The following is a 21,381-nucleotide window of genomic DNA, read 5'->3' as shown; positions in this document are numbered from 1 at the left end:
TATGTGATTTGAACTCATGACCATGAATTCATACAATCGATCAATACTATTATTCTTGGACATGCACATAGTATAATGCCCATCTCTATTAGATTTAAAAACAAAACTAGCATATTGCACGAACTGATAAATAATAATATCATATTTCATTTTATCGATACGGACCAAAAAGACAACAATAATATATATTGAGTGGTTAAGACATGATTGATACAATAATACATCTTAATCAAGTGTTTGGTTTGCATGATTAGATCATGTGATTGATAACTTGGCTCGCATATAATCATTCAATTGAGTGATTATTTATCACGCCAAAATTGGCTATGATATTTAATCACCCCTATAATCCTACCAATCTTATCCGTTTCATCCATCAAATCAGACACCCCCATAATATTATTTATTCTTTTATTTGGTGTTTGTCTTGAAGTAATTTGTCCTTTGCCCATGGACATGTGCGTAGCGGCATGAAAAAGAAACAAAACTATATTGTAATTAAGTTGTAAGTCACAAATGTTGGGATTTGATACACGATGTTATAAAATTCTCAGATTCATTCCATGCATGCATGCATGTATTCATATATTTGGTTATGACATTTACATGCTGCATCAGATGAAATGGATGCCGCCGTTTGCACTGTGACTGCTTCTTCTTCCCCTAGAAGACAACAAGGCCAAGACAAGAAATATTGATTATTTATGAGTTGAAACACCAAGACAACAAAGAGATGATATACGAGTATAAATAGATTCTTCGAAGCCGGACAACAGATAGTGTCGAAAAACAGGTACCTTTCAAACAGCAAAGCCTCTGTCAAAAACTAGAAAAATCGCGCTCGTTGATCTTCGCGTTCGGACACGAACATTTTGAGCCGTTAAACATCTCAGTGTTGAGGTAGAAAAATGGGGAAGAAAGGTGGGGTGTTCCGGTTTGCAGACGGTGTCGACAAGCTGCTCATGTTTCTCGGTGTTCTTGGCAGCGTCGGAGAAGGGCTGGCGTCTCCACTCACCATGTACGTGACGAGTGGAGCAATAGACGCGTTCGGGCAGTTTAGCCGGTCCATCGAGCGTGAGGTGGTGGACAAGGTACAGATGACTTGCCTGTGTTTTTCAGACAATTCTGCATAAGATTCTTACTGCATATGCAAACTAATGTACAGATTGTTTGTGTTTTGTGCAGAGATTCTTACTGCATATGCAAACTAATGTACAGATTTTGTGTGTGTTTTGTGCAGTATGGGCTCAGGCTGTTCTATATTGCTATTGGAGTTGGCTTTGCTAGTTTCTTTGGTAAGTTTTGCTAGTTTCTTTGAGAGAGAGAGAGAGAGAGAACAAGATAGTTAAAATATGAAGTAAATGAATGATTGTGTTTGTTATATTATGCAGAAGGACTTTGCTGGACAAGAACTGCAGAGAGACAAACCTCAAGAATTCGGACAGAATATCTAAAATCAGTTCTCAGACAAGAAGTAGGCTTCTTCGACAACCAGGATTCTTCATCAGCAACCTTCCAAGTCATCTCCAACATCTCTGCTGATGCTCACATCATTCAAGATGTGATAGCTTATAAGATTCCCAACACCCTGGCTCAGTTCTGTGCACTCGTGTTCGGGCTTGCAGTCGCCTTCCTGCTCTCGTGGCGGATGGCGTTGGCCTCTCTCCCGTTCGCGTTAGGATTCATCATCCCGATAGTGGCGTTTGGGCGGCTGATGATGAAGACAGGAGTCAAGAGCAAGGATGCATATGAGGTAGCAGGCAGCATTGTGGAGCAGGCGATATCGAACATACGAACCGTCTACTCGTACGTGGGGGAGCAGAACACGGTGAAGCAGTACGGCCACGCCCTCGAGGAGAGCACGAGGCTCGGCATCAAGCAAGGATTGACCAAAGGTTTGATGATTGGAAGCATGGGGATGCTGTTTGCTACCTGGGCTTTTCAGTCCTGGGTTGGAGGCCTTCTTGTCACTGAACATGGAGAGAGTGGCGGCCGTGTTTTCGTCTCCGGTGCCAGCATCATCACTGGTGGAATGTGAGCACCAGCTCTCCCTCTCTTCCCCCTCTCCCTCTCTCAAAATCTCTGCTTTTTAAACTCTGCTGATGTCCCTTTTCTTGCTGTCTCAGGGCCTGTATGACTGCTCTGCCAAATGTGCCATTCATCACGGATGCATCGGCTGCTGCAATGAGGATATTCGAGATGATAGACCGGGCTCCTGCAACGAGAGACGAAGGAAGAATCCTGCGAAAGGTAAGGGGACAGATAGAGTTCAGACAGGTTCACTTCAGCTATCCATCAAGAAAGGATGAACTGGTGCTGCAGGGGCTTAGCCTGAAGATCAGAGCCGGTAAGAAAATCGGGCTCGTGGGAGGCAGTGGCTCGGGGAAATCCACAATCGTGTCGTTGCTAGAAAGATTCTACGATCCCGTGAAAGGAGACATACTCCTTGATGGCCACAGAATCAAGAAGCTCAAGCTGAGATGGTACAGGTCTCAGTTTGGGCTGGTGAGCCAGGAGCCGGTTCTCTTCGCCACGTCGATAAAGGAAAACATAATGTTTGGGAGAGAAGATGCAGCTTCCCTCAAAGATGTCATGGCTGCAGCTAGAGCTGCAAATGCACACAATTTCATCCTCGAGTTTCCTCAAGGATACGACACACAAGTAGGGCAGCTTGGAGTTCAGATATCAGGTGGGCAGAAGCAGAGGATTGCTATAGCAAGAGCATTGCTCAGAGATCCAAGAATCCTGCTCCTCGACGAGGCCACAAGCGCCCTCGACTCACAGTCCGAAAGCATCGTGCAGAGGGCCATCGACAAGGCCTCAGAGGGCAGGACTTCTCTCATCATTGCTCACCGCCTCTCCTCACTCAGGAAAGCTGACACCATCATGGTGCTGGAATCCGGGAGAGTCGTTGAATCCGGGTCACACGGCGAGCTGATGCAAGGTGGAGTCTATAGCCAGATGGTGAGGCTGCAGAAATCAGCTAGCATCCATGAGTTCTCACCAAAGAGGCTCATGTACCGGAGCCATAGCCTCAGCTCTCGCCGTGGCTCGAGCATACTCAACAGCCCTGCTTCCCCCTTCTCATATGCATTGCCAATCAGTATGCTGTCCACAGTTCAAAACAGCCCAACTTCCTCCTTCAGTGTTCATCACGAAGACGACGAAAAACCAGACTCCTCTGCTTCACCAACTCCCTCAATGTGGCGTCTGCTCGAGATGAATTCGCCCGAGTGGAAGAGAGCCCTGCTCGGCTCCATAGGAGCAGTTGCAGTTGGAGCAATTTTAGCAGTGTTTTCTTACTGTATGGGAGCTCTAATCTCTGTCTACTTCGAAAGCAGAGCAAAAGTGAAGTCAGAGACAAGGCTATACAGCTTCATATTTGTTTCCATTTCTGTCATAGTCTTCTTCAGCAGCATATTGCAGCACTACAACTTCGGCATCATGGGAGAGAGGCTAACGCAGCGCCTCCGCGTGAGGGCTCTCGAGAAGATACTCACCTTCGAGATAGGCTGGTTCGACAGAGAGGAGAACTCAAGCGCTGCAATCTGCGCGCGCCTCTCCACAGAGGCGAACATGGTCCGGTCTCTCGTGGGAGACCGCGCCTCCCTGATCATCCAGGTCATCACAAATGCTTCCGTGGCCTTCACAGTTGCATTGATCATCACATGGAAAGTGTCACTGGTGTTGATTGCTATACAGCCTCTGATCATCACCAGCTACTATTTGAAGACAGTTTTGATGAAGGAGATGTCTGCGGAGGCACAGGAAGCACAGAATGCAGGCAGCCAGCTAGCCAGTGAGGCAGTGGTGAACCACAGAACTATAACTGCATTCTCCTCCCAAAACAGAGTCCTCGGTTTCTTTGAGGCGACGCTGGCAGGGCCGAGGAGGCAGAGCATACGGCAGTCGTGGATATCAGGGGCGGGGCTGTGCAGCTCGCAGTTCTTCACCGTGGCAGCCATTGCCTTAACCTTCTGGTATGGCGGGACGATGATGGCGAAGGGAGTGCTGACAGCGGAGCATCTCTTCATCGCGTACATCATCCTGATGAGCACCGGGAGGACCATTGCAGACGCGGGGACAATGACTTCCGACCTATCAAAGGGCGGCAGTGCAGTCGGGGCCGTGTTCAAGGTCCTCGACAGGAGCAGCGAGATTGAAATGGACAACGACGAAGGAATCAAGATTGCAAAGGCTCTGCAAGGGAAGATAGAGTTGGAAGATGTTTACTTTTACTATCCATCACGGCCGGGGCAGATGATCTTCCGCGGCCTCAGTCTCCGTATAGAGGCTGGGAACACGGTGGCCCTCGTGGGGGAGAGTGGCTGTGGGAAATCCACTGTCATCGGATTGATCGAGAGGTTCTACGATCCGGTGAAAGGAACGGTTCTGATCGATGATCACGACATCAGAAGCTACAATCTGAGAGAGATGAGATCACATATAGCACTAGTTAGCCAAGAGCCAGCTCTGTTTGCAGGGACCATCCATGAAAACATAGCTTATGGCAGAGATGATGCCACAGAAGCTGAGATAAGGGAAGCTGCAATGCTTGCCAATGCTCATGACTTCATAAGGTACCTTAAACATCTCTCCCTCAGCTTCTTCTCTCACTAAAAACAAACAGAAAACAGAGCAGCAGAAACAGAGCTTACTCTGTTTTCCTTTCCCACAGTTCAATGCAAGATGGATATGAAACTTACTGTGGGGAGAGAGGAGTGCAGCTTTCAGGAGGGCAGAAGCAGAGGGTAGCACTTGCACGGGCGATTCTCAAGAATCCATCGATCCTCCTCCTGGACGAGGCCACCAGCGCGCTGGATAGCAAGTCGGAGAAGTTGGTGCAGGAAGCATTGGACAGGATGATGGTTGGGAGGACTTGTGTCATCGTTGCACACAGGCTATCCGCGATACAGATGGCAGACAGCATCGCGGTTATTAGGAATGGGAAGATCGTAGAAGAAGGGTCGCATTCTGAGCTACTTGCACTCGGAGACGATGGTGCATATTATTCCTTAGTCAAATTACAGCACTATAATTCTCTGTAAAAATTATTAAAGCAACTTATTGTAAGCAATGTCAAGTACTCTTCCCTTTCTTATGCCTAAAAAAGTTTAGGCAAATTCTGTACAACTATATATAAAAGATTATCAGAAGCGAAGCACTGATAAATCTCACTGTTATATCTACTGACATTGAGTTATGCTCAATCTAACAAGGAGATCAATCTCATTCAGCAATTTCATAAAGATATTTAGCCATTCTAATATTTTTTTCCAAATTGTGAATATGTCTTTCGTCACATGCATATATTGTTGGATTTTTGATAACCATCACTGAAACTTGAAGAAACTTGCAATCTGATGCATCCTTAGCCCGTTCGCATCTGCATCTGCTTCTGCTTTTACAACTGGAAATTAGAAAATAAGTGAAAAGAAGATTATTCTATTATGAACTTTGGATTGTTCACATTGATCATAAAATGAAAATGATATTGGCTCTTGAATTGCTTAGTAGTCTTACTATCTCAGTATCTCCACAGTAACAAAAGCCATTTGTTTTGCTTCTTTATTAGTTTGCATAATATTTGTCAGTCAATAAAACATTTTTTTCATTTAAAGTTGCTCCACTTTCATTAAAAATTTATTGCTTTAATTAGGATATCCCATAACATCAATGGTTTATGTTGAACAGATAAACTCAATGGCATGAAACTATGAATATGGACAAGAACAGGGGAAGAGGCATTCAAGAAACCTGTCTTCTTTTAGACATGATATGATTCTGTGTAATGTAACTATCTAAACTAACACAGAAAACACTTAACAGCAGCCAAACTGTCAATATGCACTGCTAAAATAAGTATTTGCCTCTAGGGAATAAGGCCTATTCAGGAAGAAGCATCAAACAACACGAGCGCACCAAGCAAAACGAACACGTCTGGAATCACAAAGATCTATGGTTTCACACCACGACGCGGATCAATCACAAGTTTACAAAAGGTATAGCAATTGCTGAGAATGATAGACTGGAAGCACAAAAACTGTAAAGCCAACCGATATTCCTAGTGAAACGTCTTAATGTGCAAATCAAAGTACATTGGTGTCAATTGCATGTATGGTACAAGATCCATACTTTTTATCTGAATACAGTCGAGCATTATTGCCGGAATTCAAAAATGACGAGAGAAAGATAGACCAGGACAGCAATGACGGCTTAGGCACTAGCATCCTTCTCTCTCTGTTGCTTATATAGCTCCGCTTTCATTCTCCTTATCTCTGCTTCGTTCTCCATTCTCTCTTTCTGCAGTTAACAGCAGCATCAAGACAGAAATGAGTCAGCCTTTTCGAATTGAATCAATCAATGGCGATGCATCCATGTAACAGACACAATTCAATCGATGATTATGCATCCATGTAATAAATACACTTTTAAGCCAATTTTGGATGCAAAACTGCAGCATTCGCTATGCATGATCATAGCTGAATTGCAGTTAACAGCAACATCAAGAGAGAAAGGAGTCAGTCTTTTCGAATTGAATCAATCAATGGTGATGCATCCATGTAACAAACACAATTCTCAGTAAAAACCAATCTATGATTATGCATCCATGTAAGAAATACACATTTAAGCCAATTTTGGATGCAAAACTGCTGCATTCATCATAGCTAAACTGCAGTGGGAGTAACAACTACCTTTCCGAAGCTCAAATTTCAGCTTCAAAAATGTCCAAAACATAGGTACATTCACAAATAATTTATAGGAACCCTAAAAAGTATGTCTTGTAAGTAATATAAAATGTAATCCCAAACAATATCGTCGAGGAGTCGCATTTTTGAAAGAAGAAATCAAAGATTCAACAAGGAAAATTTCTTAGTTCCCGCCTTCAAAGATTGCTCCACTCAATGAAATGAATCAAAATGCAATCAGGTCCCAAACTTAAAAACGCCCAAATCCAAAAAAACCTAAATTTCCGAAAATTCCAAAGGCATTACTCTTTTTTCAGCCCTAGAAGCAACATCACCCGATCCCAAAAACCGCAGAATTAACCCATCAAAATTATCAACCAAAAAACTGAATACTCAAGGATTTGGGAGAAATACCTTCTCATCCTGGTGAAGAGCGATCCAGACATGGACCTTGTCCATTGTTTCCCAGAAAAGGAATGCTCCAAACGACATGGCAAAGAACGTCCCAACTTTCACCATCTTCAAAAATTTGCAGCAAAAATCAACGAATTTTCCGAGAACCAATGGAAATCTCTAGCTCTTATGGCTGAACGCAGTATCTGTTCACAATTAGAGCAATTGATTTAAGGTTGATGACGCAACGCATTGCTCGATACGACAGCGTATTGGTATAACTACAAATTGCAATGATATTTCATTTTATTTTTTAAAATAAAAAGTTGCATAAAAATAAAGCATAAAAAGCTCAAATATACCTAAGTGGCTCTATTGTGGGACTCATAGATGTGGCTTCCAAATAAAATTCTTAGTTTTTGTCTCACTTTTTATTTTTTACTACTCCACTTTGTAAAGAAATACATATTCTTGTTTTCTTCATTTTGTCCATAGTTACACGAAGTAATCATTATTTTATGGGGTTTTGACAAATAAAACGACAAATTATTTTGAAATTACAATTTTAGCGTGAATTTTGAAGCGTGATAAATAAATTATTACTATTTCATTGTTTGTAATTTTGTCCCCTCAAATTTTTTTTTCTTTAATTGTCGAAATGTTGAATTGGAGCTTATATGAATTAGTAAAGACGTTTTTTTTTGTGATGCATAAACGACGTCGTTTCGTATAATTTCATTTATTTTATTTTTTTCAAATTATAAAGGAAATGTACCATGTATCTACACCCTAATTTCCCATATTCGGCAATTCTATTGCAAATGATGTTGTAACGTAAATATTACGTGGCGAACTAATCCACGCAAACTTCACCTCGTTGTTCCGTGTTCGAATCTCATAGTAGGTGAAAATTTCATTTATTTATATTTATCATTTTTCATAGTGAATTTATATAATTCAACTCTACCCTAAACATTAAATAAAAGAAGCAAATGCAATATTTGTAGTATATGTATGTAACAGCTTGTTCATTTGGTGCTGGATGTTGAAAGTTTGGTTGCTTGCAATTGGATTTAACCTGCAAAACCCACACATGATTCAAAATTTGTGATTTTGAAGGTTTTTGTAGAATAAAATTGTTGCAAGGTGACAAATTTCAAATTGGAATTTTTTCTTGTTTGAAAATCACAAAGTATAAGGTTTTTTTTCTGTTTTAAGCAATAGAATCATATTAGTTTTAATATTTTGCAATCAAGTAGCCAATAAACACACAAACACTTTAGCATTTGATGTAGACTTGCACTCTAGTTTCACTTATTTTAGTTAAATATAGTTGAAAACTTGCTAGTGAGAGACAGAATGATGCTTCCACACACATTATATATTGTGTTGATGACTTCAAACATCTGTCTTCATGCTATCAAGAATCCTGCAATCTGCCTTCATAGGATGTGTCAAGTTTCATTATTTTCATCAAAATCTAGTGATAGAAGCTAGAGAGAAAGATCCTTGATCATTATTTGTATACATCACTACAATTCAAGAACTGCAAAAAACAAGGAAAAAAAAAATGGGAGGCCTTTTTAGGTGTGCTGATAGTGTTGACAAGCTGTTCATGCTCATCGGCACCGTGGGCTGCATCGGTGAAGGCATGGCGTCTCCGGTCACCATGTACGTGTTGAGCGGAGCATTAGACGCCTTTGGCAGCGCGGATCAGTCCATTTCCAACGACGTGGTGAATAAGGTGAGATCAAGATTTGGTTTTTGATATGATTTGAAGTTGAATGTTAACATAGTTTTTGATCTGTTTTTTCTTGTGCAGTATGCACTTAGGCTGCTCTACGTTGGTGTGGGAGTTGCATTTTGTGGTTTGTTAGGTTTGTATCTAAAAAATCTTGGCCTATTTTGATTGCAAAAAAAAACAAGTTTGAAACTTTTTTGGAAATTTGCAGAAGGGCTTTGCTGGACAAGAACTGCAGAGAGGCAGACATCAAGAATGAGGATGGAGTACTTGAGATCAGTTCTCAGACAAGAAGTGGGATTCTTCGACGGCGAAGATGTTTCTTCTAGAACCTTCCAGATTGTGTCAAGCACATCTAGTGATGCTCTCACTATTCAAGATGTCATAGCTAACAAGGTTTGTTCTTTCCTTCTCTTTGTCTCCTTTGATATATATATATATATAGAGTGTTTCCTTATCATCCTCTGCTTCTCTTGCAGATACCGAATTCCCTCGTGCAGATCTGCTCGCTCGTGGTTGGCGTTGCAGTCGCCCTCGTGCTCTCGTGGCACCTCGCGTTAGCCTCTCTCCCACTAGTGCTCAGCTTCATCATCCCAGTTTTGGCATTTGGGAAGGTGATGGCTGACATAGGCATCAGGAGCAAGGATGCCTACGGCGTGGCAGGGGACATCGTGGAGCAGGCAGTCTCCAACGTACGAACCGTCTACTCGTACGTGGCTGAGGCGAAGACAGTGGCGAGGTACAACAGCGCGCTTGAAGAGAGCACGGAGCTCGGGATCAAGCAAGGGCTGATGAAAGGGTACATGATAGGGAGCATGGGGATGATGTTCGCAACTTGGGCGTTTCAGGCGTGGGTCGGGGGCCTCCTCGTCACAGAAAAAGGCGAAAATGGCAGCCGTGTCTTCATCTCCGGCGCCTGCATCATCATCGGAGGACTGTAAGCCCCCAAAATACACAACAAAATAACACATTCACATGCTCAAAAAGTAGAGCTTAACTTGTGCCATTTTGTGCAGATCCTGCATAAATGCTCTGCCAAATGTGCCTTACATCACGGAGGCGTCAGCTGCATCGAGGAGGATATTCGAGATGATCAACCGCGTACCTGAAATAGACGTTGAAGACGAAAACGGGAAGGTTTTAGCTGCTGTGAAGGGGCAGATTGAGTTCAGAGAAGTCCATTTCAGCTACCCCTCAAGGAAAGATGAGGCAGTTCTTGAAGGGCTCTGCCTCAAGATTAGGCCTGGCCAGAAAGTTGGCCTTGTGGGCGGGAGCGGCTCCGGGAAGTCGACAGTCGTCTCGTTGCTCGAGAGATTCTACGATCCTACGAAAGGAGACATACTACTTGATGGCCATAGGATCAAGAAACTGCAGCTGAAATGGTACAGGTCTCAGTTTGGCCTAGTGAGCCAAGAGCCAGTGCTGTTTGCCACATCTATAAAGGAGAATGTGTTGTTTGGGAAAGAAGATGCTTCTCTCGAGGAGATCGTAGCTGCGGCCAAATCCGCCAACGCGCACGATTTCATCGTCGAGTTCCCTCGGGGGTACGACACGCGTGTAGGGCAGCTCGGGGTCCAGTTGTCGGGCGGGCAGAGGCAGAGGATCGCCATAGCACGAGCACTGCTGAGGAACCCGAGAATTCTTTTGCTCGACGAGGCCACGAGCGCGCTTGACGCTCAGTCCGAGAGGCTCGTGCAGGAGGCCGTCGACCAAGCTGCAAGGGGCCGGACAACGCTACTGATAGCTCACCGTCTCTCCACAATCCAAGCCGTTGATACGATCATGGTTCTTGAATCGGGGAGGATTGTCGAATCGGGTAGCCACGACGAGTTGTTGCAGACCGGAAGTGGAGAAGGCGGAATCTACAGACGAATGATGAATCTTCAGACGTCGTCTGTGAACAATGAGCTCACATCAGACGAAACAAGTCATATTCCACAGAGACTGATGAATTCCAACAGTATCAAATCTTTCAACGGCTCGAGCTTACAGGATAGCCCTGTTTCACCAATCGCGCCTACATTGCCCTTGAGCTTGCTCTCGTCTATACAAAACAGCCCGGTTTCCTCGTTCAGTGACCCTTATGGAGGAGACGAGAAGTCAGATCCTTTGTCTCCTCCAGATCCTCCACTCTGGAAGTTGCTGCATATGAACTCGCCAGAGTGGAGGAGAACCTTACTCGGCTGCTTAGGAGCAGTCGGATTTGGGGCAGTTATGCCCATAAATGCATACTGCATGGGAGCTCTCGTCTCTGCTTACTTCGAGGTTACGCCCTCGAAGATCAAGTCAGAGACAAGATTCTACTGCTTCGTCTTCTTGGGCCTCGCGCTCGTGACCCTAGTCTCGAACATCCTCCAGCATCACAATTTTGCAATCATGGGAGAGAGGCTAACAAAACGCCTCCGTGAAAAGATCCTCGAGAAAATTCTAACGTTCGAGATCCTCTGGTTCGAGAAAGAGACGAACACGACTGCTGCAATCTGCGCCAGGCTCTCCACGGAGGCAAACATGGTCCGTTCCCTCGTGGGGGACCGCATGTCCCTCCTAGTCCAAGTCGCCACCAACGCCCTCCTCTCCTTCGCCCTCGGCCTGATAGTCGCCTGGAGGCTCGCGGCCGTCCTGATCTCCATCCAGCCGGTGATCATCACCAGTTTCTTCTTGAAAACGGTGATGATGAGGCAGATGTCGATCAGAGCCCAGGAGGCCCAGGGCGAAGGAAGCCAACGAGCAAGTGAGGCAGTGACGCTTCACAGAACCATCACTGCATTCTCCTCACAGGGAAAGATTCTTTCCCTATTCGAGGCCACCCTGGCGGGGCCGCGGGCGCAGAGCCTACGCCAGTCCTGGATCTCCGGGGCAGGGCTCTGCGCCTCGCAGTTCCTGACCACGGCCGGCATGGCGCTGGCCTTCTGGTACGGCGGCACGCTGATGGGGGAGGGGCGGCTGAGCTCGAGGCAGCTCTTCCTCACCTTCTTCATCCTCATGAGCACCGGCAAGACCATCGCCGACGCGGGCGCCATGTCCTCCGACATATCCAAAGGCCGCAGCGCGGTGAGCTCCGTCTTCGCGATCCTGGCAGCTTGCGAAGGTGGGGCCCAGGCGCCGGGAGCGAAGTTAGACGACGAGCTGGAGGGGAAGATAGAATTCGACGACGTCTACTTCTCCTACCCGTCGCGGCCCGCGCAGGCGATCCTGCGCGGGCTCTCCCTGAGGATCGAGGCCGGGAAGACGGTGGCGCTCGTCGGAGATAGTGGCTGCGGGAAATCGACGATCGTGGCGTTGATCGAGAGGTTCTATGATCCGATCAAGGGGAGGGTTCTGATCGACGGTGGAGATATCAGGAGCTATGATGTGAGAGAGATGAGGTCGCAGATAGCGTTGGTGAGCCAAGAACCGGCGCTTTTTGCAGGAACCATCCATGAAAACATCATCTACGGCAGGGATGGAGCCACGGAGGCTGAAATCGAGGAAGCTGCAAAACTAGCAAATGCTCATGAATTCATAAGGTAAATAACTGATTAAACTACCTCTACTGCAACCAAGAGTGAGCATAAAGCTGGAAAGAAAATTTGAAAAATATCGAACACATTTCGATTTATTTACATTTTTAAACGAAAAAACCAAGACTTTGTGATTGACTAAATCTTGATTCGTATTGATTATTAAATAATGATTAGTTTTTTTTAAAAATAGAAATTATTTGAAAACTTTCGATCCAATAATTTATTTTTTATAGAAATTTTTATAGGGCGTAAACTTGAGTAATTAATCCTGATTAGTGTCGAAGTATTGATGATGCGCTATATTAATAAATAAATAAGCGAAAATACAATAAAATGAAAAGCAGATCAACACGACATTATTTAATATTTTCTTCTTTAATTTTAATTTATTACTTTAGTTTAATTTTAAAATAATTAAATATGATTCACTAATCCAATGGAGTATTTTTTATATTTATTTTTTAACATTTATTTTTCAATTGTTAAGTGAATAATTGATTTTTTAGGATTAAGTAATCCAAAGTTATGTTATAGAATTTATTAAATTTTCAACTATTTTTTTGTGCGTGTGTTGGCCTGGCGGCAAGTGGTAATGCCCAAGACGTGATCGGGTCCTGAGTTTGAGTCCACCGTTGTGCGATCATTAAATTTGCAATAAATAAATAAACTGTTGAACAAAGTAGATTTCTAAGGCCCAAAACAGTTAATTCGGTTTTTTTTTGGGACATATAACTGAAGGAAGTAACCGAATACTAACCCACTTGCGCAGTTCGATGAAGGACGGCTACAAGACTTACTGCGGCGACAGAGGAATCCAGTTGTCGGGAGGGCAGAAGCAGCGGATCGCACTCGCACGTGCGATCATCAAGAACCCTAAAATCCTTCTTCTCGACGAGGCGACCAGCGCTCTCGACAGCTTGTCCGAGAATCTGGTGCAGGAGGCGCTGGATAAGGTGATGGTGGCCAGAACTAGCGTAGTAGTCGCGCACCGCCTCTCCACGGTGCAGATCGCCGACGCCATCGCGGTCGTTAAGGACGGCAAGATCGTCGAGGAAGGAGCTCATGAGGATCTCATTGCAATTGGAGATGCTGGTTTCTACTATTCTCTAGTCAAGCTTCAACATCACTCTCTCTCCACACCCCATTAATTAATTGTCTAGTATAGTGTTCGTGTTCGTGTTAGGGCTTGTTAATTGCATTTCTCTTCTTCCTCAATTTTGATGATGTTCATTTTAGTGGAAGAGCATATATATGTATCAAACAAACCTTGATGAATGTGTGTGTGTGTGTATATATATATATATATAGGGTTCCACTCTATAGAAAAGGACTCTTAGATGAAGAATAAGGAACTAATCTGGTCCCTCAATTTCATTGAATCTAACGGTTCAGCTTTTCTAATCAAAATCATTTAAGTAATTAATATAAGTGCTGAAAATTAGTTGTAAATTCGTTAGGGTTATATTTGTCAATTGTAGTTCGTCGGATTTATGGAAAATCAAATCAAATCCCATGATTTTCTCATCTCCCTTCTTGATCCCAATGGTATGGGGTTTTCAACGAATTTGTATCATTCCTTTGTTCAGATTTATTTTTTCAATCATCTGGCTTTTCATCGTCATCCCCTGTTCGGACAAATACAATCATGGATCTCTCTCTGTCTCCTCTACTCTTCGCCCACAGTCATCGATCGCCGCCCCCCGGACCCCCTCCCTTGTTTGGTCAATATTTTTTTATTTTTTGTGTTTTCTTTGCTTTGATGATTTGGTTTGCGCTTAATAGTTTGGGTGGTGAAATGGTGTTTGAATTTTGGTTGGATCAGTTTGGAGTATTAAGATTATAGCATCTGCTCCACCAACTCAAATCCCATTTCATCTTCTTTGATTTCACGCGGTGGCTGCTGGCCTTGGTGCGCCGGTTTTATGGCTGTGGTGGTGACGATGCCGCTGCCACCCCCTCCCCCACCGCTGTTGCTTCTCCCCGACCCCCTTGGTTCCCACCGATCTGCTCGTCGACGACGGCAGCCCCTCATTCCTTTCCCCCTTATAAATCCCCTCGTCATACCTTTACTTAATTTCTCTTGGTAAATATCTTTGACATTTCATGGCTTAATCTCTTGTTATCAAAATATGGCTTCAGCTTTAGTCTTTAGGTGCACACTTTTCTGCTGAAAATGTTTTTTCAACAAGTACATGAAAACTGATCACATGGGTAATAAGAACCTTCCTTTTCACGTATTTTTGCTCGTACAGATAAATATAGTATTAAAAAAGTAATTACTTTGCAGTAAAATGTTGTGCTACAATTCTTCCAATCTGAACTCGTTCTGTTGGTTTTTTGTTTTTGTTTTTGAAGAGTGATTTATGTTCGAACGTTTTATAATTGAACTATCTTTTAGGTAACACATCAAAAATTATTATAATTTCATCAATTCGGGAAACTCTAGCAAAGTTCAAATGGTATAACTATTTGTTCAACAAATTACGTTCAAATTAGTAAAATATGTTCATCGAATCACTAAATTATGTTCATCGTAATTAATAAACTATTCATTGGTTATGTTCATTTAGAAAATGAGATTTGTTCATTAAAGTTCAAAGGATATAACAATTTGTTCATACAAAACATATTAAAAATTCATTATACTAAACGAAAATATAATTTCATCAATCCGGGAAAAATATAGCAAAGTTAAAATAATATAACTATTTGTTCAACAAATTACGTTCAAATTAGTAAAATATGTTCATCGAATCAGTAAAAATGTTCATCGTAATTAATAAACTATTCATTGAAAAAATCGAGTTATGTTCATTTAAAAAATGAGATTTGTTCATTAAAGTTAAAAGGATATAACAATTTGTTCATACAAAACGTATTAAAAATTCATTATACTAAACGAAAATATAATTTCATCATTCCGGGAAAAATCTAGCAAAATTAAAATAATATAACTATTTGTTCGACAAATTACGTTCAAATTAGTAAAATATGTTCATCAAATCAATAAAATATGTTCATCTTAATTAATAAATTATTCATTGCAAAAATCGAGGTATGTTCATTTAGAAAATGAGATTTGTTTATCAAAGTTCAAAGGATATGACTATTTGTTCATACAAAACGTATTAAAAATTCATTATACTAAACGAAAATATAATTTTATCAATTTGGGAAAAAATCTAGCGAAGTTAAAATGATATAACTATTTGTTCAACAAATTATGTTCAAATTAGTAAATATATGTTCATCAAATTAATAAAATATGTTCATTATCGTTACTACACTACTCATTGAAAAAATTGAGTTATGTTCATCTAAAAAATGAGATTTGTTCATAAAAGTTTAAAGGATATAACTATTTTCTTTATTTAGTTTAATATTGCAATTGATGTGTTCGTTTGATTATGTAACTATTTTTTTTAGTTTCCTTTTTCAGAATTTGTAATAGTGTAATTTTATTATTCATAGTAATCATTGCTTGCCTTGTTATTAGTATTTTAATTAGTTAAAAGATTTGTTGAATATAATGAAACGACCCACGGCCGCACTAACGAAAGGGATTTCGTGTAATTGTATTCATGAAAAAAGGGAAAATATATTAAATATAAAAAAATAGGCCACATTAACTGAATCTTTTGACATATATATAAAGATTAGCACGATTTTCTCACTCCTGATTATGGCAATTAACTTATACTAGTGTATTACCCGTCGAAATTCGACGGATACATATTTTCTTGTAATTTATATATTTTATGTTATTCTTATGATAATTATATAAAATAATTTTTTATGTAAATTATTTATATAATTAATTAAATTAAATTAGTAATACATTTTAAATTATATTAATGTCAACAACTTTTAGCAATTAAATTATTAATTTTGTTGAGATCATAAAAATACCCATTAGTTTTCATATGAAATTTTATAAAAAGTTGACGCGTAAGAAAACAAAGAGTAGAAATACATATAAATTTGACATAGGTATCATATAATTCCGAACTTCTAAAAGATAACTAATTATGAAAATAATCTCGCCTGATATTTAAAAGACCATAACTGATTTATCGAACATCGTATCATTTGGAGTTTTAAGACCAACCAAGTTGTGGGCATCAGCTCGTCGCAAACTTGACATATCACCTCTAACTTCTGAGCATCATTTTGTCTGAAACTTGAAAGAGAATCATCTCGTCTAAAACTTGAAAGAGCATCATCTTGTCTGGAGTTTTGAGCATCATCTCATCTAGAGTTTCAGAGAGCATCATCAAATATGAAATTATATTCAACCATGACTCCAATTGTCAACTATCTAACAAACATAACTCTAACAATTTAGATATTTTATTTATATATGTAATTTTATTAGTTCAAACTCTAGAGAGAAAGGAAAGAGAAGAGTTCTTAAAGCAGTAAAAGAGAGACCGTGTGCTTTATTTCATCATCGTAGGTATTTATAGGCATTACAGTCGGGGTAAAGTAGTAAATTCGTCTGGTCATCTATTCTGCATGCTCGCCATTAAACTAATTAAGGCTATTATTAGATTATAACTTGTCAGGTCGTTGTCCCCTAATTACAGAGCTGGATTCTGTCCTCATCATCCCGCTCTGTCTAGTAGCTCTGGATTTTCTTCATTGGGGCAGACTTCTACTCTTTGGCTCCACTCTGCTAAGTAGCTACGCCTTCTGGCGAATTATCTCTAACGTGTGGCTCCGCGCTCTGGCTCCAATAGCTTAGCTCTGACTCTGGATCTGGCGATTTGGCTCTGGCTCTGGCTCTGACTCTGACTCTAATGACTTAGCTCTGACTCTGGATCTGGCGATTTGGCTCTGGCTCTGACTCTGACTCTAATGACTTAGCTCTGACTCTGGATCTGGCGACTTGGCTCTGGCTCTGACTCTGACTTTAATGACTTAGCTCTAGAATCTCTGCACTGGCAGCTCTGCTCTGGCATCTCTGCTCTGGCAACTTGGCTCTGGCCCTCTGCTCTGGAACCTCTGCTCTGGTTAGCTCTGGCTCTGTCAGCTCTGCTCTAGCAACTCTGCTCTGGTTAGCACTGTCTTTGGCATCTCTGCTCTGGCATCTCTGCTCTGGCAACGTGGCTCTGACCCTCTGCTCTGGAAGCTCTGCTCTGGTTAGCTCTGGCTCTGGCAACTCTGCTCTGGAAGCTCTACTATGGCAACTCTGCTCTGGAAGCTCTGCTCTGGAAGCTTTACTCTGGCAACTCAAAATGTATTATATGGACCCAATCAACTGTAATTTACATATTCCATCGAAAGGCTTATAACATATCTTTCACAAGTCAGAAACAAATTTTATTCAAATACGAAGCACTAAAATTACACAGCAAAAGGTTTGCTTTGCTCCCTAAACACAACAAAAGATGAACAAAAGTACCTTGTGTTGGCTGAAAAAACACGATGAAACGTAAATCATTATTAACTAAGGTTATTATAGGAAAAAGAAATCTTAGGGCTCTTGTATTAATTGCTTCGAATGGAGAATTCTCATGGGTTTAAGAAGTGGAAACAGAATCGAACTAATTAAGGAATGGAAGAGGGAGTCAGAGATGAGGCGGAGCAACGCTGCCCTTAGGACGGCGACGCCGCCGGAATTTAGAGGGAGAGAGAGGCGGGCAGTTTAAGGGGGGAATTAGGGCTCGATTTGAGTGTGCAATCGACTTTAGAGAGAGAAAAGGATTGAGAGAAGAGAGAGACAGTGAAGGGGGAGACGACGCCGACCGGATTCAGGGACGACGGCGATGGGGTGAGGAAGAGGGAGGCGTGACTTTTGTTTTAAAAGTGAGAATGAGAATATATAGATTGGATTCTCAAATGCCACGTTGGAGATTGAGATTGAAAAGAAAGAATTTGAGGCCTGCCACGTAGGCTAAGGTCTAATCGTATTATAGAATAGATTATTATTATTATTATTATTATTATTATTATTATTATTATTATTATTATTATTATTATTATTATTATTATTATTATTATTATTATAGTAATGGACGAACAGAAACAAATAAAGTTTGCATAAATGAAAAATATATTTTTCTTCCCTATATAAATAAAATGTATGGATTTATTTTATAAAAAATAAAAATAAAATTTTAATTATTTTGATAGACATAAAATAAGATTTTGTTTTAAATTAATCAGTTTATAGAATTTGTGCCTTATTATGCAAACATGTAAATCAATGACCGGACCCGTTTATAATTTACATATACGTTCATGTCTCAATTCAAACTTAATTTAAAATTAATTTTATTGAAAATTAAGAATATAAATATTATATATATATATATATATATACAATATAATATATTGCAACATATACGGTTGGATCAAAGTAAATACGGACGGCTCTGCGTCCGGCTCACCAGGTTTAATTGCTGGTGGTGGAGTGTTCAGAGACCACGCTGCAACTGTTCAGGGGTGTTTCCACACAAAGGGAGGATCGGGCTTCGCTTTTGAAGCTGAGCTACTTGCGGCGATCACTGCCATTGCGATAGCTTATAACCGAGGATGGCGCAAGCTCTGGCTCGAGGCGGACTCCTCATATGTTGTTCGTCTCCTACAGCAGCGATCGATGGAGGTTCCTTGGCGTTTCATCAGTTATTGGAAGGAGACGTTAGCTCGCTTACATGAGATCACTTTTCGGGTTTCGCATATTTATCGGGAGGGGAACGTTGTGGCGGACATTATGGCAAACCCTGCGAGACAAGAGGGTTTTTGGAGCAATGGGATTGAGGTCATTGAGGACGCTGTCATCCGAGACATCGCGAGCCATAGTCATCTTCGTCGCATCTAAGTCCCGTTAGGGGTGCTTGTGATTGTTGTTGTTCCGTGCCCGTCTTGGCCTGCTTCATGGCTGCTTGGGTTCTTTGGTCTTTGTCTTTTGTTTGTTTGAGCCGGATTTACTTGGGAACGATGGTGAGGCCGGAGTTCCTGAAGTGTTTCCTTCCGCTCGTTTGCTTTTTTGTTCTGCTCTTGTCAAGTACACTCGTCCCATAGTTGGCGTCTCTGTGCCTTCATGGGTTTGTTCTTCCTTTGTTTTTTCTTTTATAAAATACCGCTTTTAATAAAATAATATTGCAACATATACATATAATATGTACGCTATTGAGAAATATAAAATTAATAACAAATATACATCTAATCACTAACATTCAATTAAAATAAGTTATCGTATATAGATTATAATTTTTTTCTTATCAGACATATAAATCTAATTTTTATCTAGAAAAAATAAATAATAAAATTTATTAGTTTAGATTATATGTAATGTTAATATTATTATATATATACATTTATTATTAATTATATTTATTATGATTAATGAATCTTTATATAGAATGTAATGGAGAAAAAATAAATAATAAAATTTATTAATTTAGATTATATGTAATGTTAATATTATTATATATATACATTTATTATTAATTATATTTATTATGATTAATGAATTTTTATATAGAATGTAATGGTTAATCAATTAATAAATGATGAAGATTATATATGGTAAATTTTGTAATGGTGAGATTTTAGATATGCCACATAGGTTAAGGCTTAATCCTATTATATAATATAGAATGTAATGGTTAATTAATTAATAAATGATGAAGATTATATATGGTAAATTTTGTAATGGTGAGATTTTAGATATGCCACATAGGTTAAGGCTTAATCCTATTATATAATAGATAGATTATGTGTAATTTACTATCATATCCTCTAATTCATTAGAGGCTGCCGAATTAATGACAAATATAGACCATCAGATTAAGTAAGATGAAGGGCCAAGATTTCTTCTCTCTTCTTTCTTACATTTAGGCCTTCTTCATTGAACCTTTGCCTATATATATATATATATAGGGGGCGGTTATTCAATAAACCACCCTTATTTTAAGAATTACGAACCAGCAAAAATGCATGAATTTTATGTATAACACGCATGAATAAACTGTATAAAGGTATGAATATCAAAAAAATATTTTTTTGCTACCTTTGGGATTCGAACTCATGACCATGAATATATCCAACAAGGTGATGAATCAACCGTAGATCTTGATGATCTAAGGGCTGAAAATGGTTCTTAATTTATATTTTAATAAGCGTTCTTATTTTAGCCTTCCCCTATATATATATATATATATATATATATATATATATATATATGAACTCTCACATGTGTTTTGAAGTTCCCAAGGAAACACCAAACGATACGAACTCTTGTCTACGAACAATGAGGTCCAGGGTTCAAACTCCACCGCTCCCCCTCACCCAAAGTAAAAAAAAAAGAGAGGATGAATTCTTGAATTTTATGGAGTTTGGATCCTCTATTGCAGCATCATGCAACATCAATCTCTTCTTATTATTTCAATCCAAGAAAAGTTAGTGTATATATATAGGAGAGGGCTACGGTATAAACACTAACATATAAAATACGAATTAACTAAAATGTATGAATTTTATGCAGAACACGTATGAATTCGCTGTGTAAATGTATGAATTGCGAAGAATAATTTTTTTGTTATTTATGAGATTCGAACTCGGGATCATGAATTCATCCAACAAGGTGATGAATCAACCGTAAATCTTGAATTCATCCAAAAAAGTAAATTTTTTGGTACCTTTTAATGTAGCGGGAACACTTAATTATTTCATTTATCTTAGTTTATGAATTATGATAGTGGTTTGTGTTAGAGAAATTGATAACGCATATCAATTTATATCTTAGATATTTGATACTATATGTGACGTGCATTCATGATGGTGAAACAGAATTTTTCTTTAGCAAGTTGGTATCATTATTTATCGTTGCCATATGTTAAAGCCAAGGAACAAGGTGTTAAACATTATATAATTATATATATTGCTGTCTGAATTGAATTTCAAGAAACATATTCTTGTTTTGAACATTCAGACAAGGTGCGTTCAGATATAACTATCTGTTTTATATATTGTTTCAAGTCGGCAGACATTTTGACTAAGCCAAAAACTTAGATGTCATTGAGGAATGAACAAGAATAATTTCACACTT

At 40.1% G+C, this 21,381-nt stretch overlaps 3 protein-coding genes and 1 long non-coding RNA gene across 4 annotated transcripts; 2 read left to right on the top strand and 2 right to left on the bottom strand.

The window, feature by feature from the left end:
* Positions 1–481: 481 nt before the first annotated feature.
* On the bottom strand, positions 482–1,559 carry LOC131025360 (uncharacterized). The gene is made up of 3 exons (XR_009102155.1): positions 1,429–1,559; positions 798–1,106; positions 482–663 (listed from the first exon to the last, which is right to left on the bottom strand). It is a non-coding gene; the product is annotated as an uncharacterized LOC131025360 (long non-coding RNA).
* LOC131025359 (putative multidrug resistance protein) lies at positions 865–5,209 on the top strand. Its single transcript, XM_057955091.1, has 5 exons — positions 865–1,091; positions 1,241–1,295; positions 1,392–2,034; positions 2,127–4,580; positions 4,679–5,209. Exons 1-5 carry the CDS (start codon positions 909–911, stop codon positions 5,046–5,048), a joined length of 3,705 nt encoding a protein of 1,234 aa, XP_057811074.1. The 5' UTR covers positions 865–908; the 3' UTR covers positions 5,049–5,209.
* A 732-nt stretch (positions 5,210–5,941) lies between these two features.
* LOC131025357 (uncharacterized) lies at positions 5,942–7,434 on the bottom strand. The gene is made up of 2 exons (XM_057955090.1): positions 7,104–7,434; positions 5,942–6,303 (listed from the first exon to the last, which is right to left on the bottom strand). Exons 1-2 carry the CDS (start codon positions 7,206–7,208, stop codon positions 6,217–6,219), a joined length of 192 nt encoding a protein of 63 aa, XP_057811073.1. The 5' UTR covers positions 7,209–7,434; the 3' UTR covers positions 5,942–6,216.
* Positions 7,435–8,504: 1,070 nt separating this feature from the next.
* On the top strand, positions 8,505–13,524 carry LOC131025356 (ABC transporter B family member 15-like). The gene is made up of 6 exons (XM_057955089.1): positions 8,505–8,826; positions 8,905–8,959; positions 9,035–9,219; positions 9,303–9,760; positions 9,840–12,329; positions 13,096–13,524. Exons 1-6 carry the CDS (start codon positions 8,653–8,655, stop codon positions 13,472–13,474), a joined length of 3,741 nt encoding a protein of 1,246 aa, XP_057811072.1. The 5' UTR covers positions 8,505–8,652; the 3' UTR covers positions 13,475–13,524.
* The last annotated feature ends 7,857 nt before the right edge of the window (positions 13,525–21,381 follow it).

Source organism: Salvia miltiorrhiza, chromosome 5, assembly GCF_028751815.1.
Source record: "Salvia miltiorrhiza cultivar Shanhuang (shh) chromosome 5, IMPLAD_Smil_shh, whole genome shotgun sequence".
NCBI lineage: Eukaryota > Viridiplantae > Streptophyta > Magnoliopsida > Lamiales > Lamiaceae > Salvia > Salvia miltiorrhiza.
Note: the sequence above shows the minus strand (reverse complement) of the source record. Positions and strands in the feature narration are given on the sequence as shown.

Coding starts and splice junctions, on each gene's coding strand:
- LOC131025359 (XM_057955091.1), top strand. CDS start 909: ATGGGGAAGAAAGGTGGGGTGTTCCGGTTTGCAGACGGTGTCGACAAG. Junction 1,296..1,391: donor TGGCTTTGCTAGTTTCTTTG/GTAAGTTTTGCT, acceptor TATATTATGCAG/AAGGACTTTGCTGGACAAGA. Junction 2,035..2,126: donor AGCATCATCACTGGTGGAAT/GTGAGCACCAGC, acceptor TTGCTGTCTCAG/GGCCTGTATGACTGCTCTGC.
- LOC131025357 (XM_057955090.1), bottom strand. CDS start 7,208: ATGGTGAAAGTTGGGACGTTCTTTGCCATGTCGTTTGGAGCATTCCTT. Junction 6,304..7,103: donor CTCTTCACCAGGATGAGAAG/GTATTTCTCCCA, acceptor TGTTAACTGCAG/AAAGAGAGAATGGAGAACGA.
- LOC131025356 (XM_057955089.1), top strand. CDS start 8,653: ATGGGAGGCCTTTTTAGGTGTGCTGATAGTGTTGACAAGCTGTTCATG. Junction 9,220..9,302: donor AAGATGTCATAGCTAACAAG/GTTTGTTCTTTC, acceptor CTTCTCTTGCAG/ATACCGAATTCCCTCGTGCA. Junction 12,330..13,095: donor AATGCTCATGAATTCATAAG/GTAAATAACTGA, acceptor CCACTTGCGCAG/TTCGATGAAGGACGGCTACA.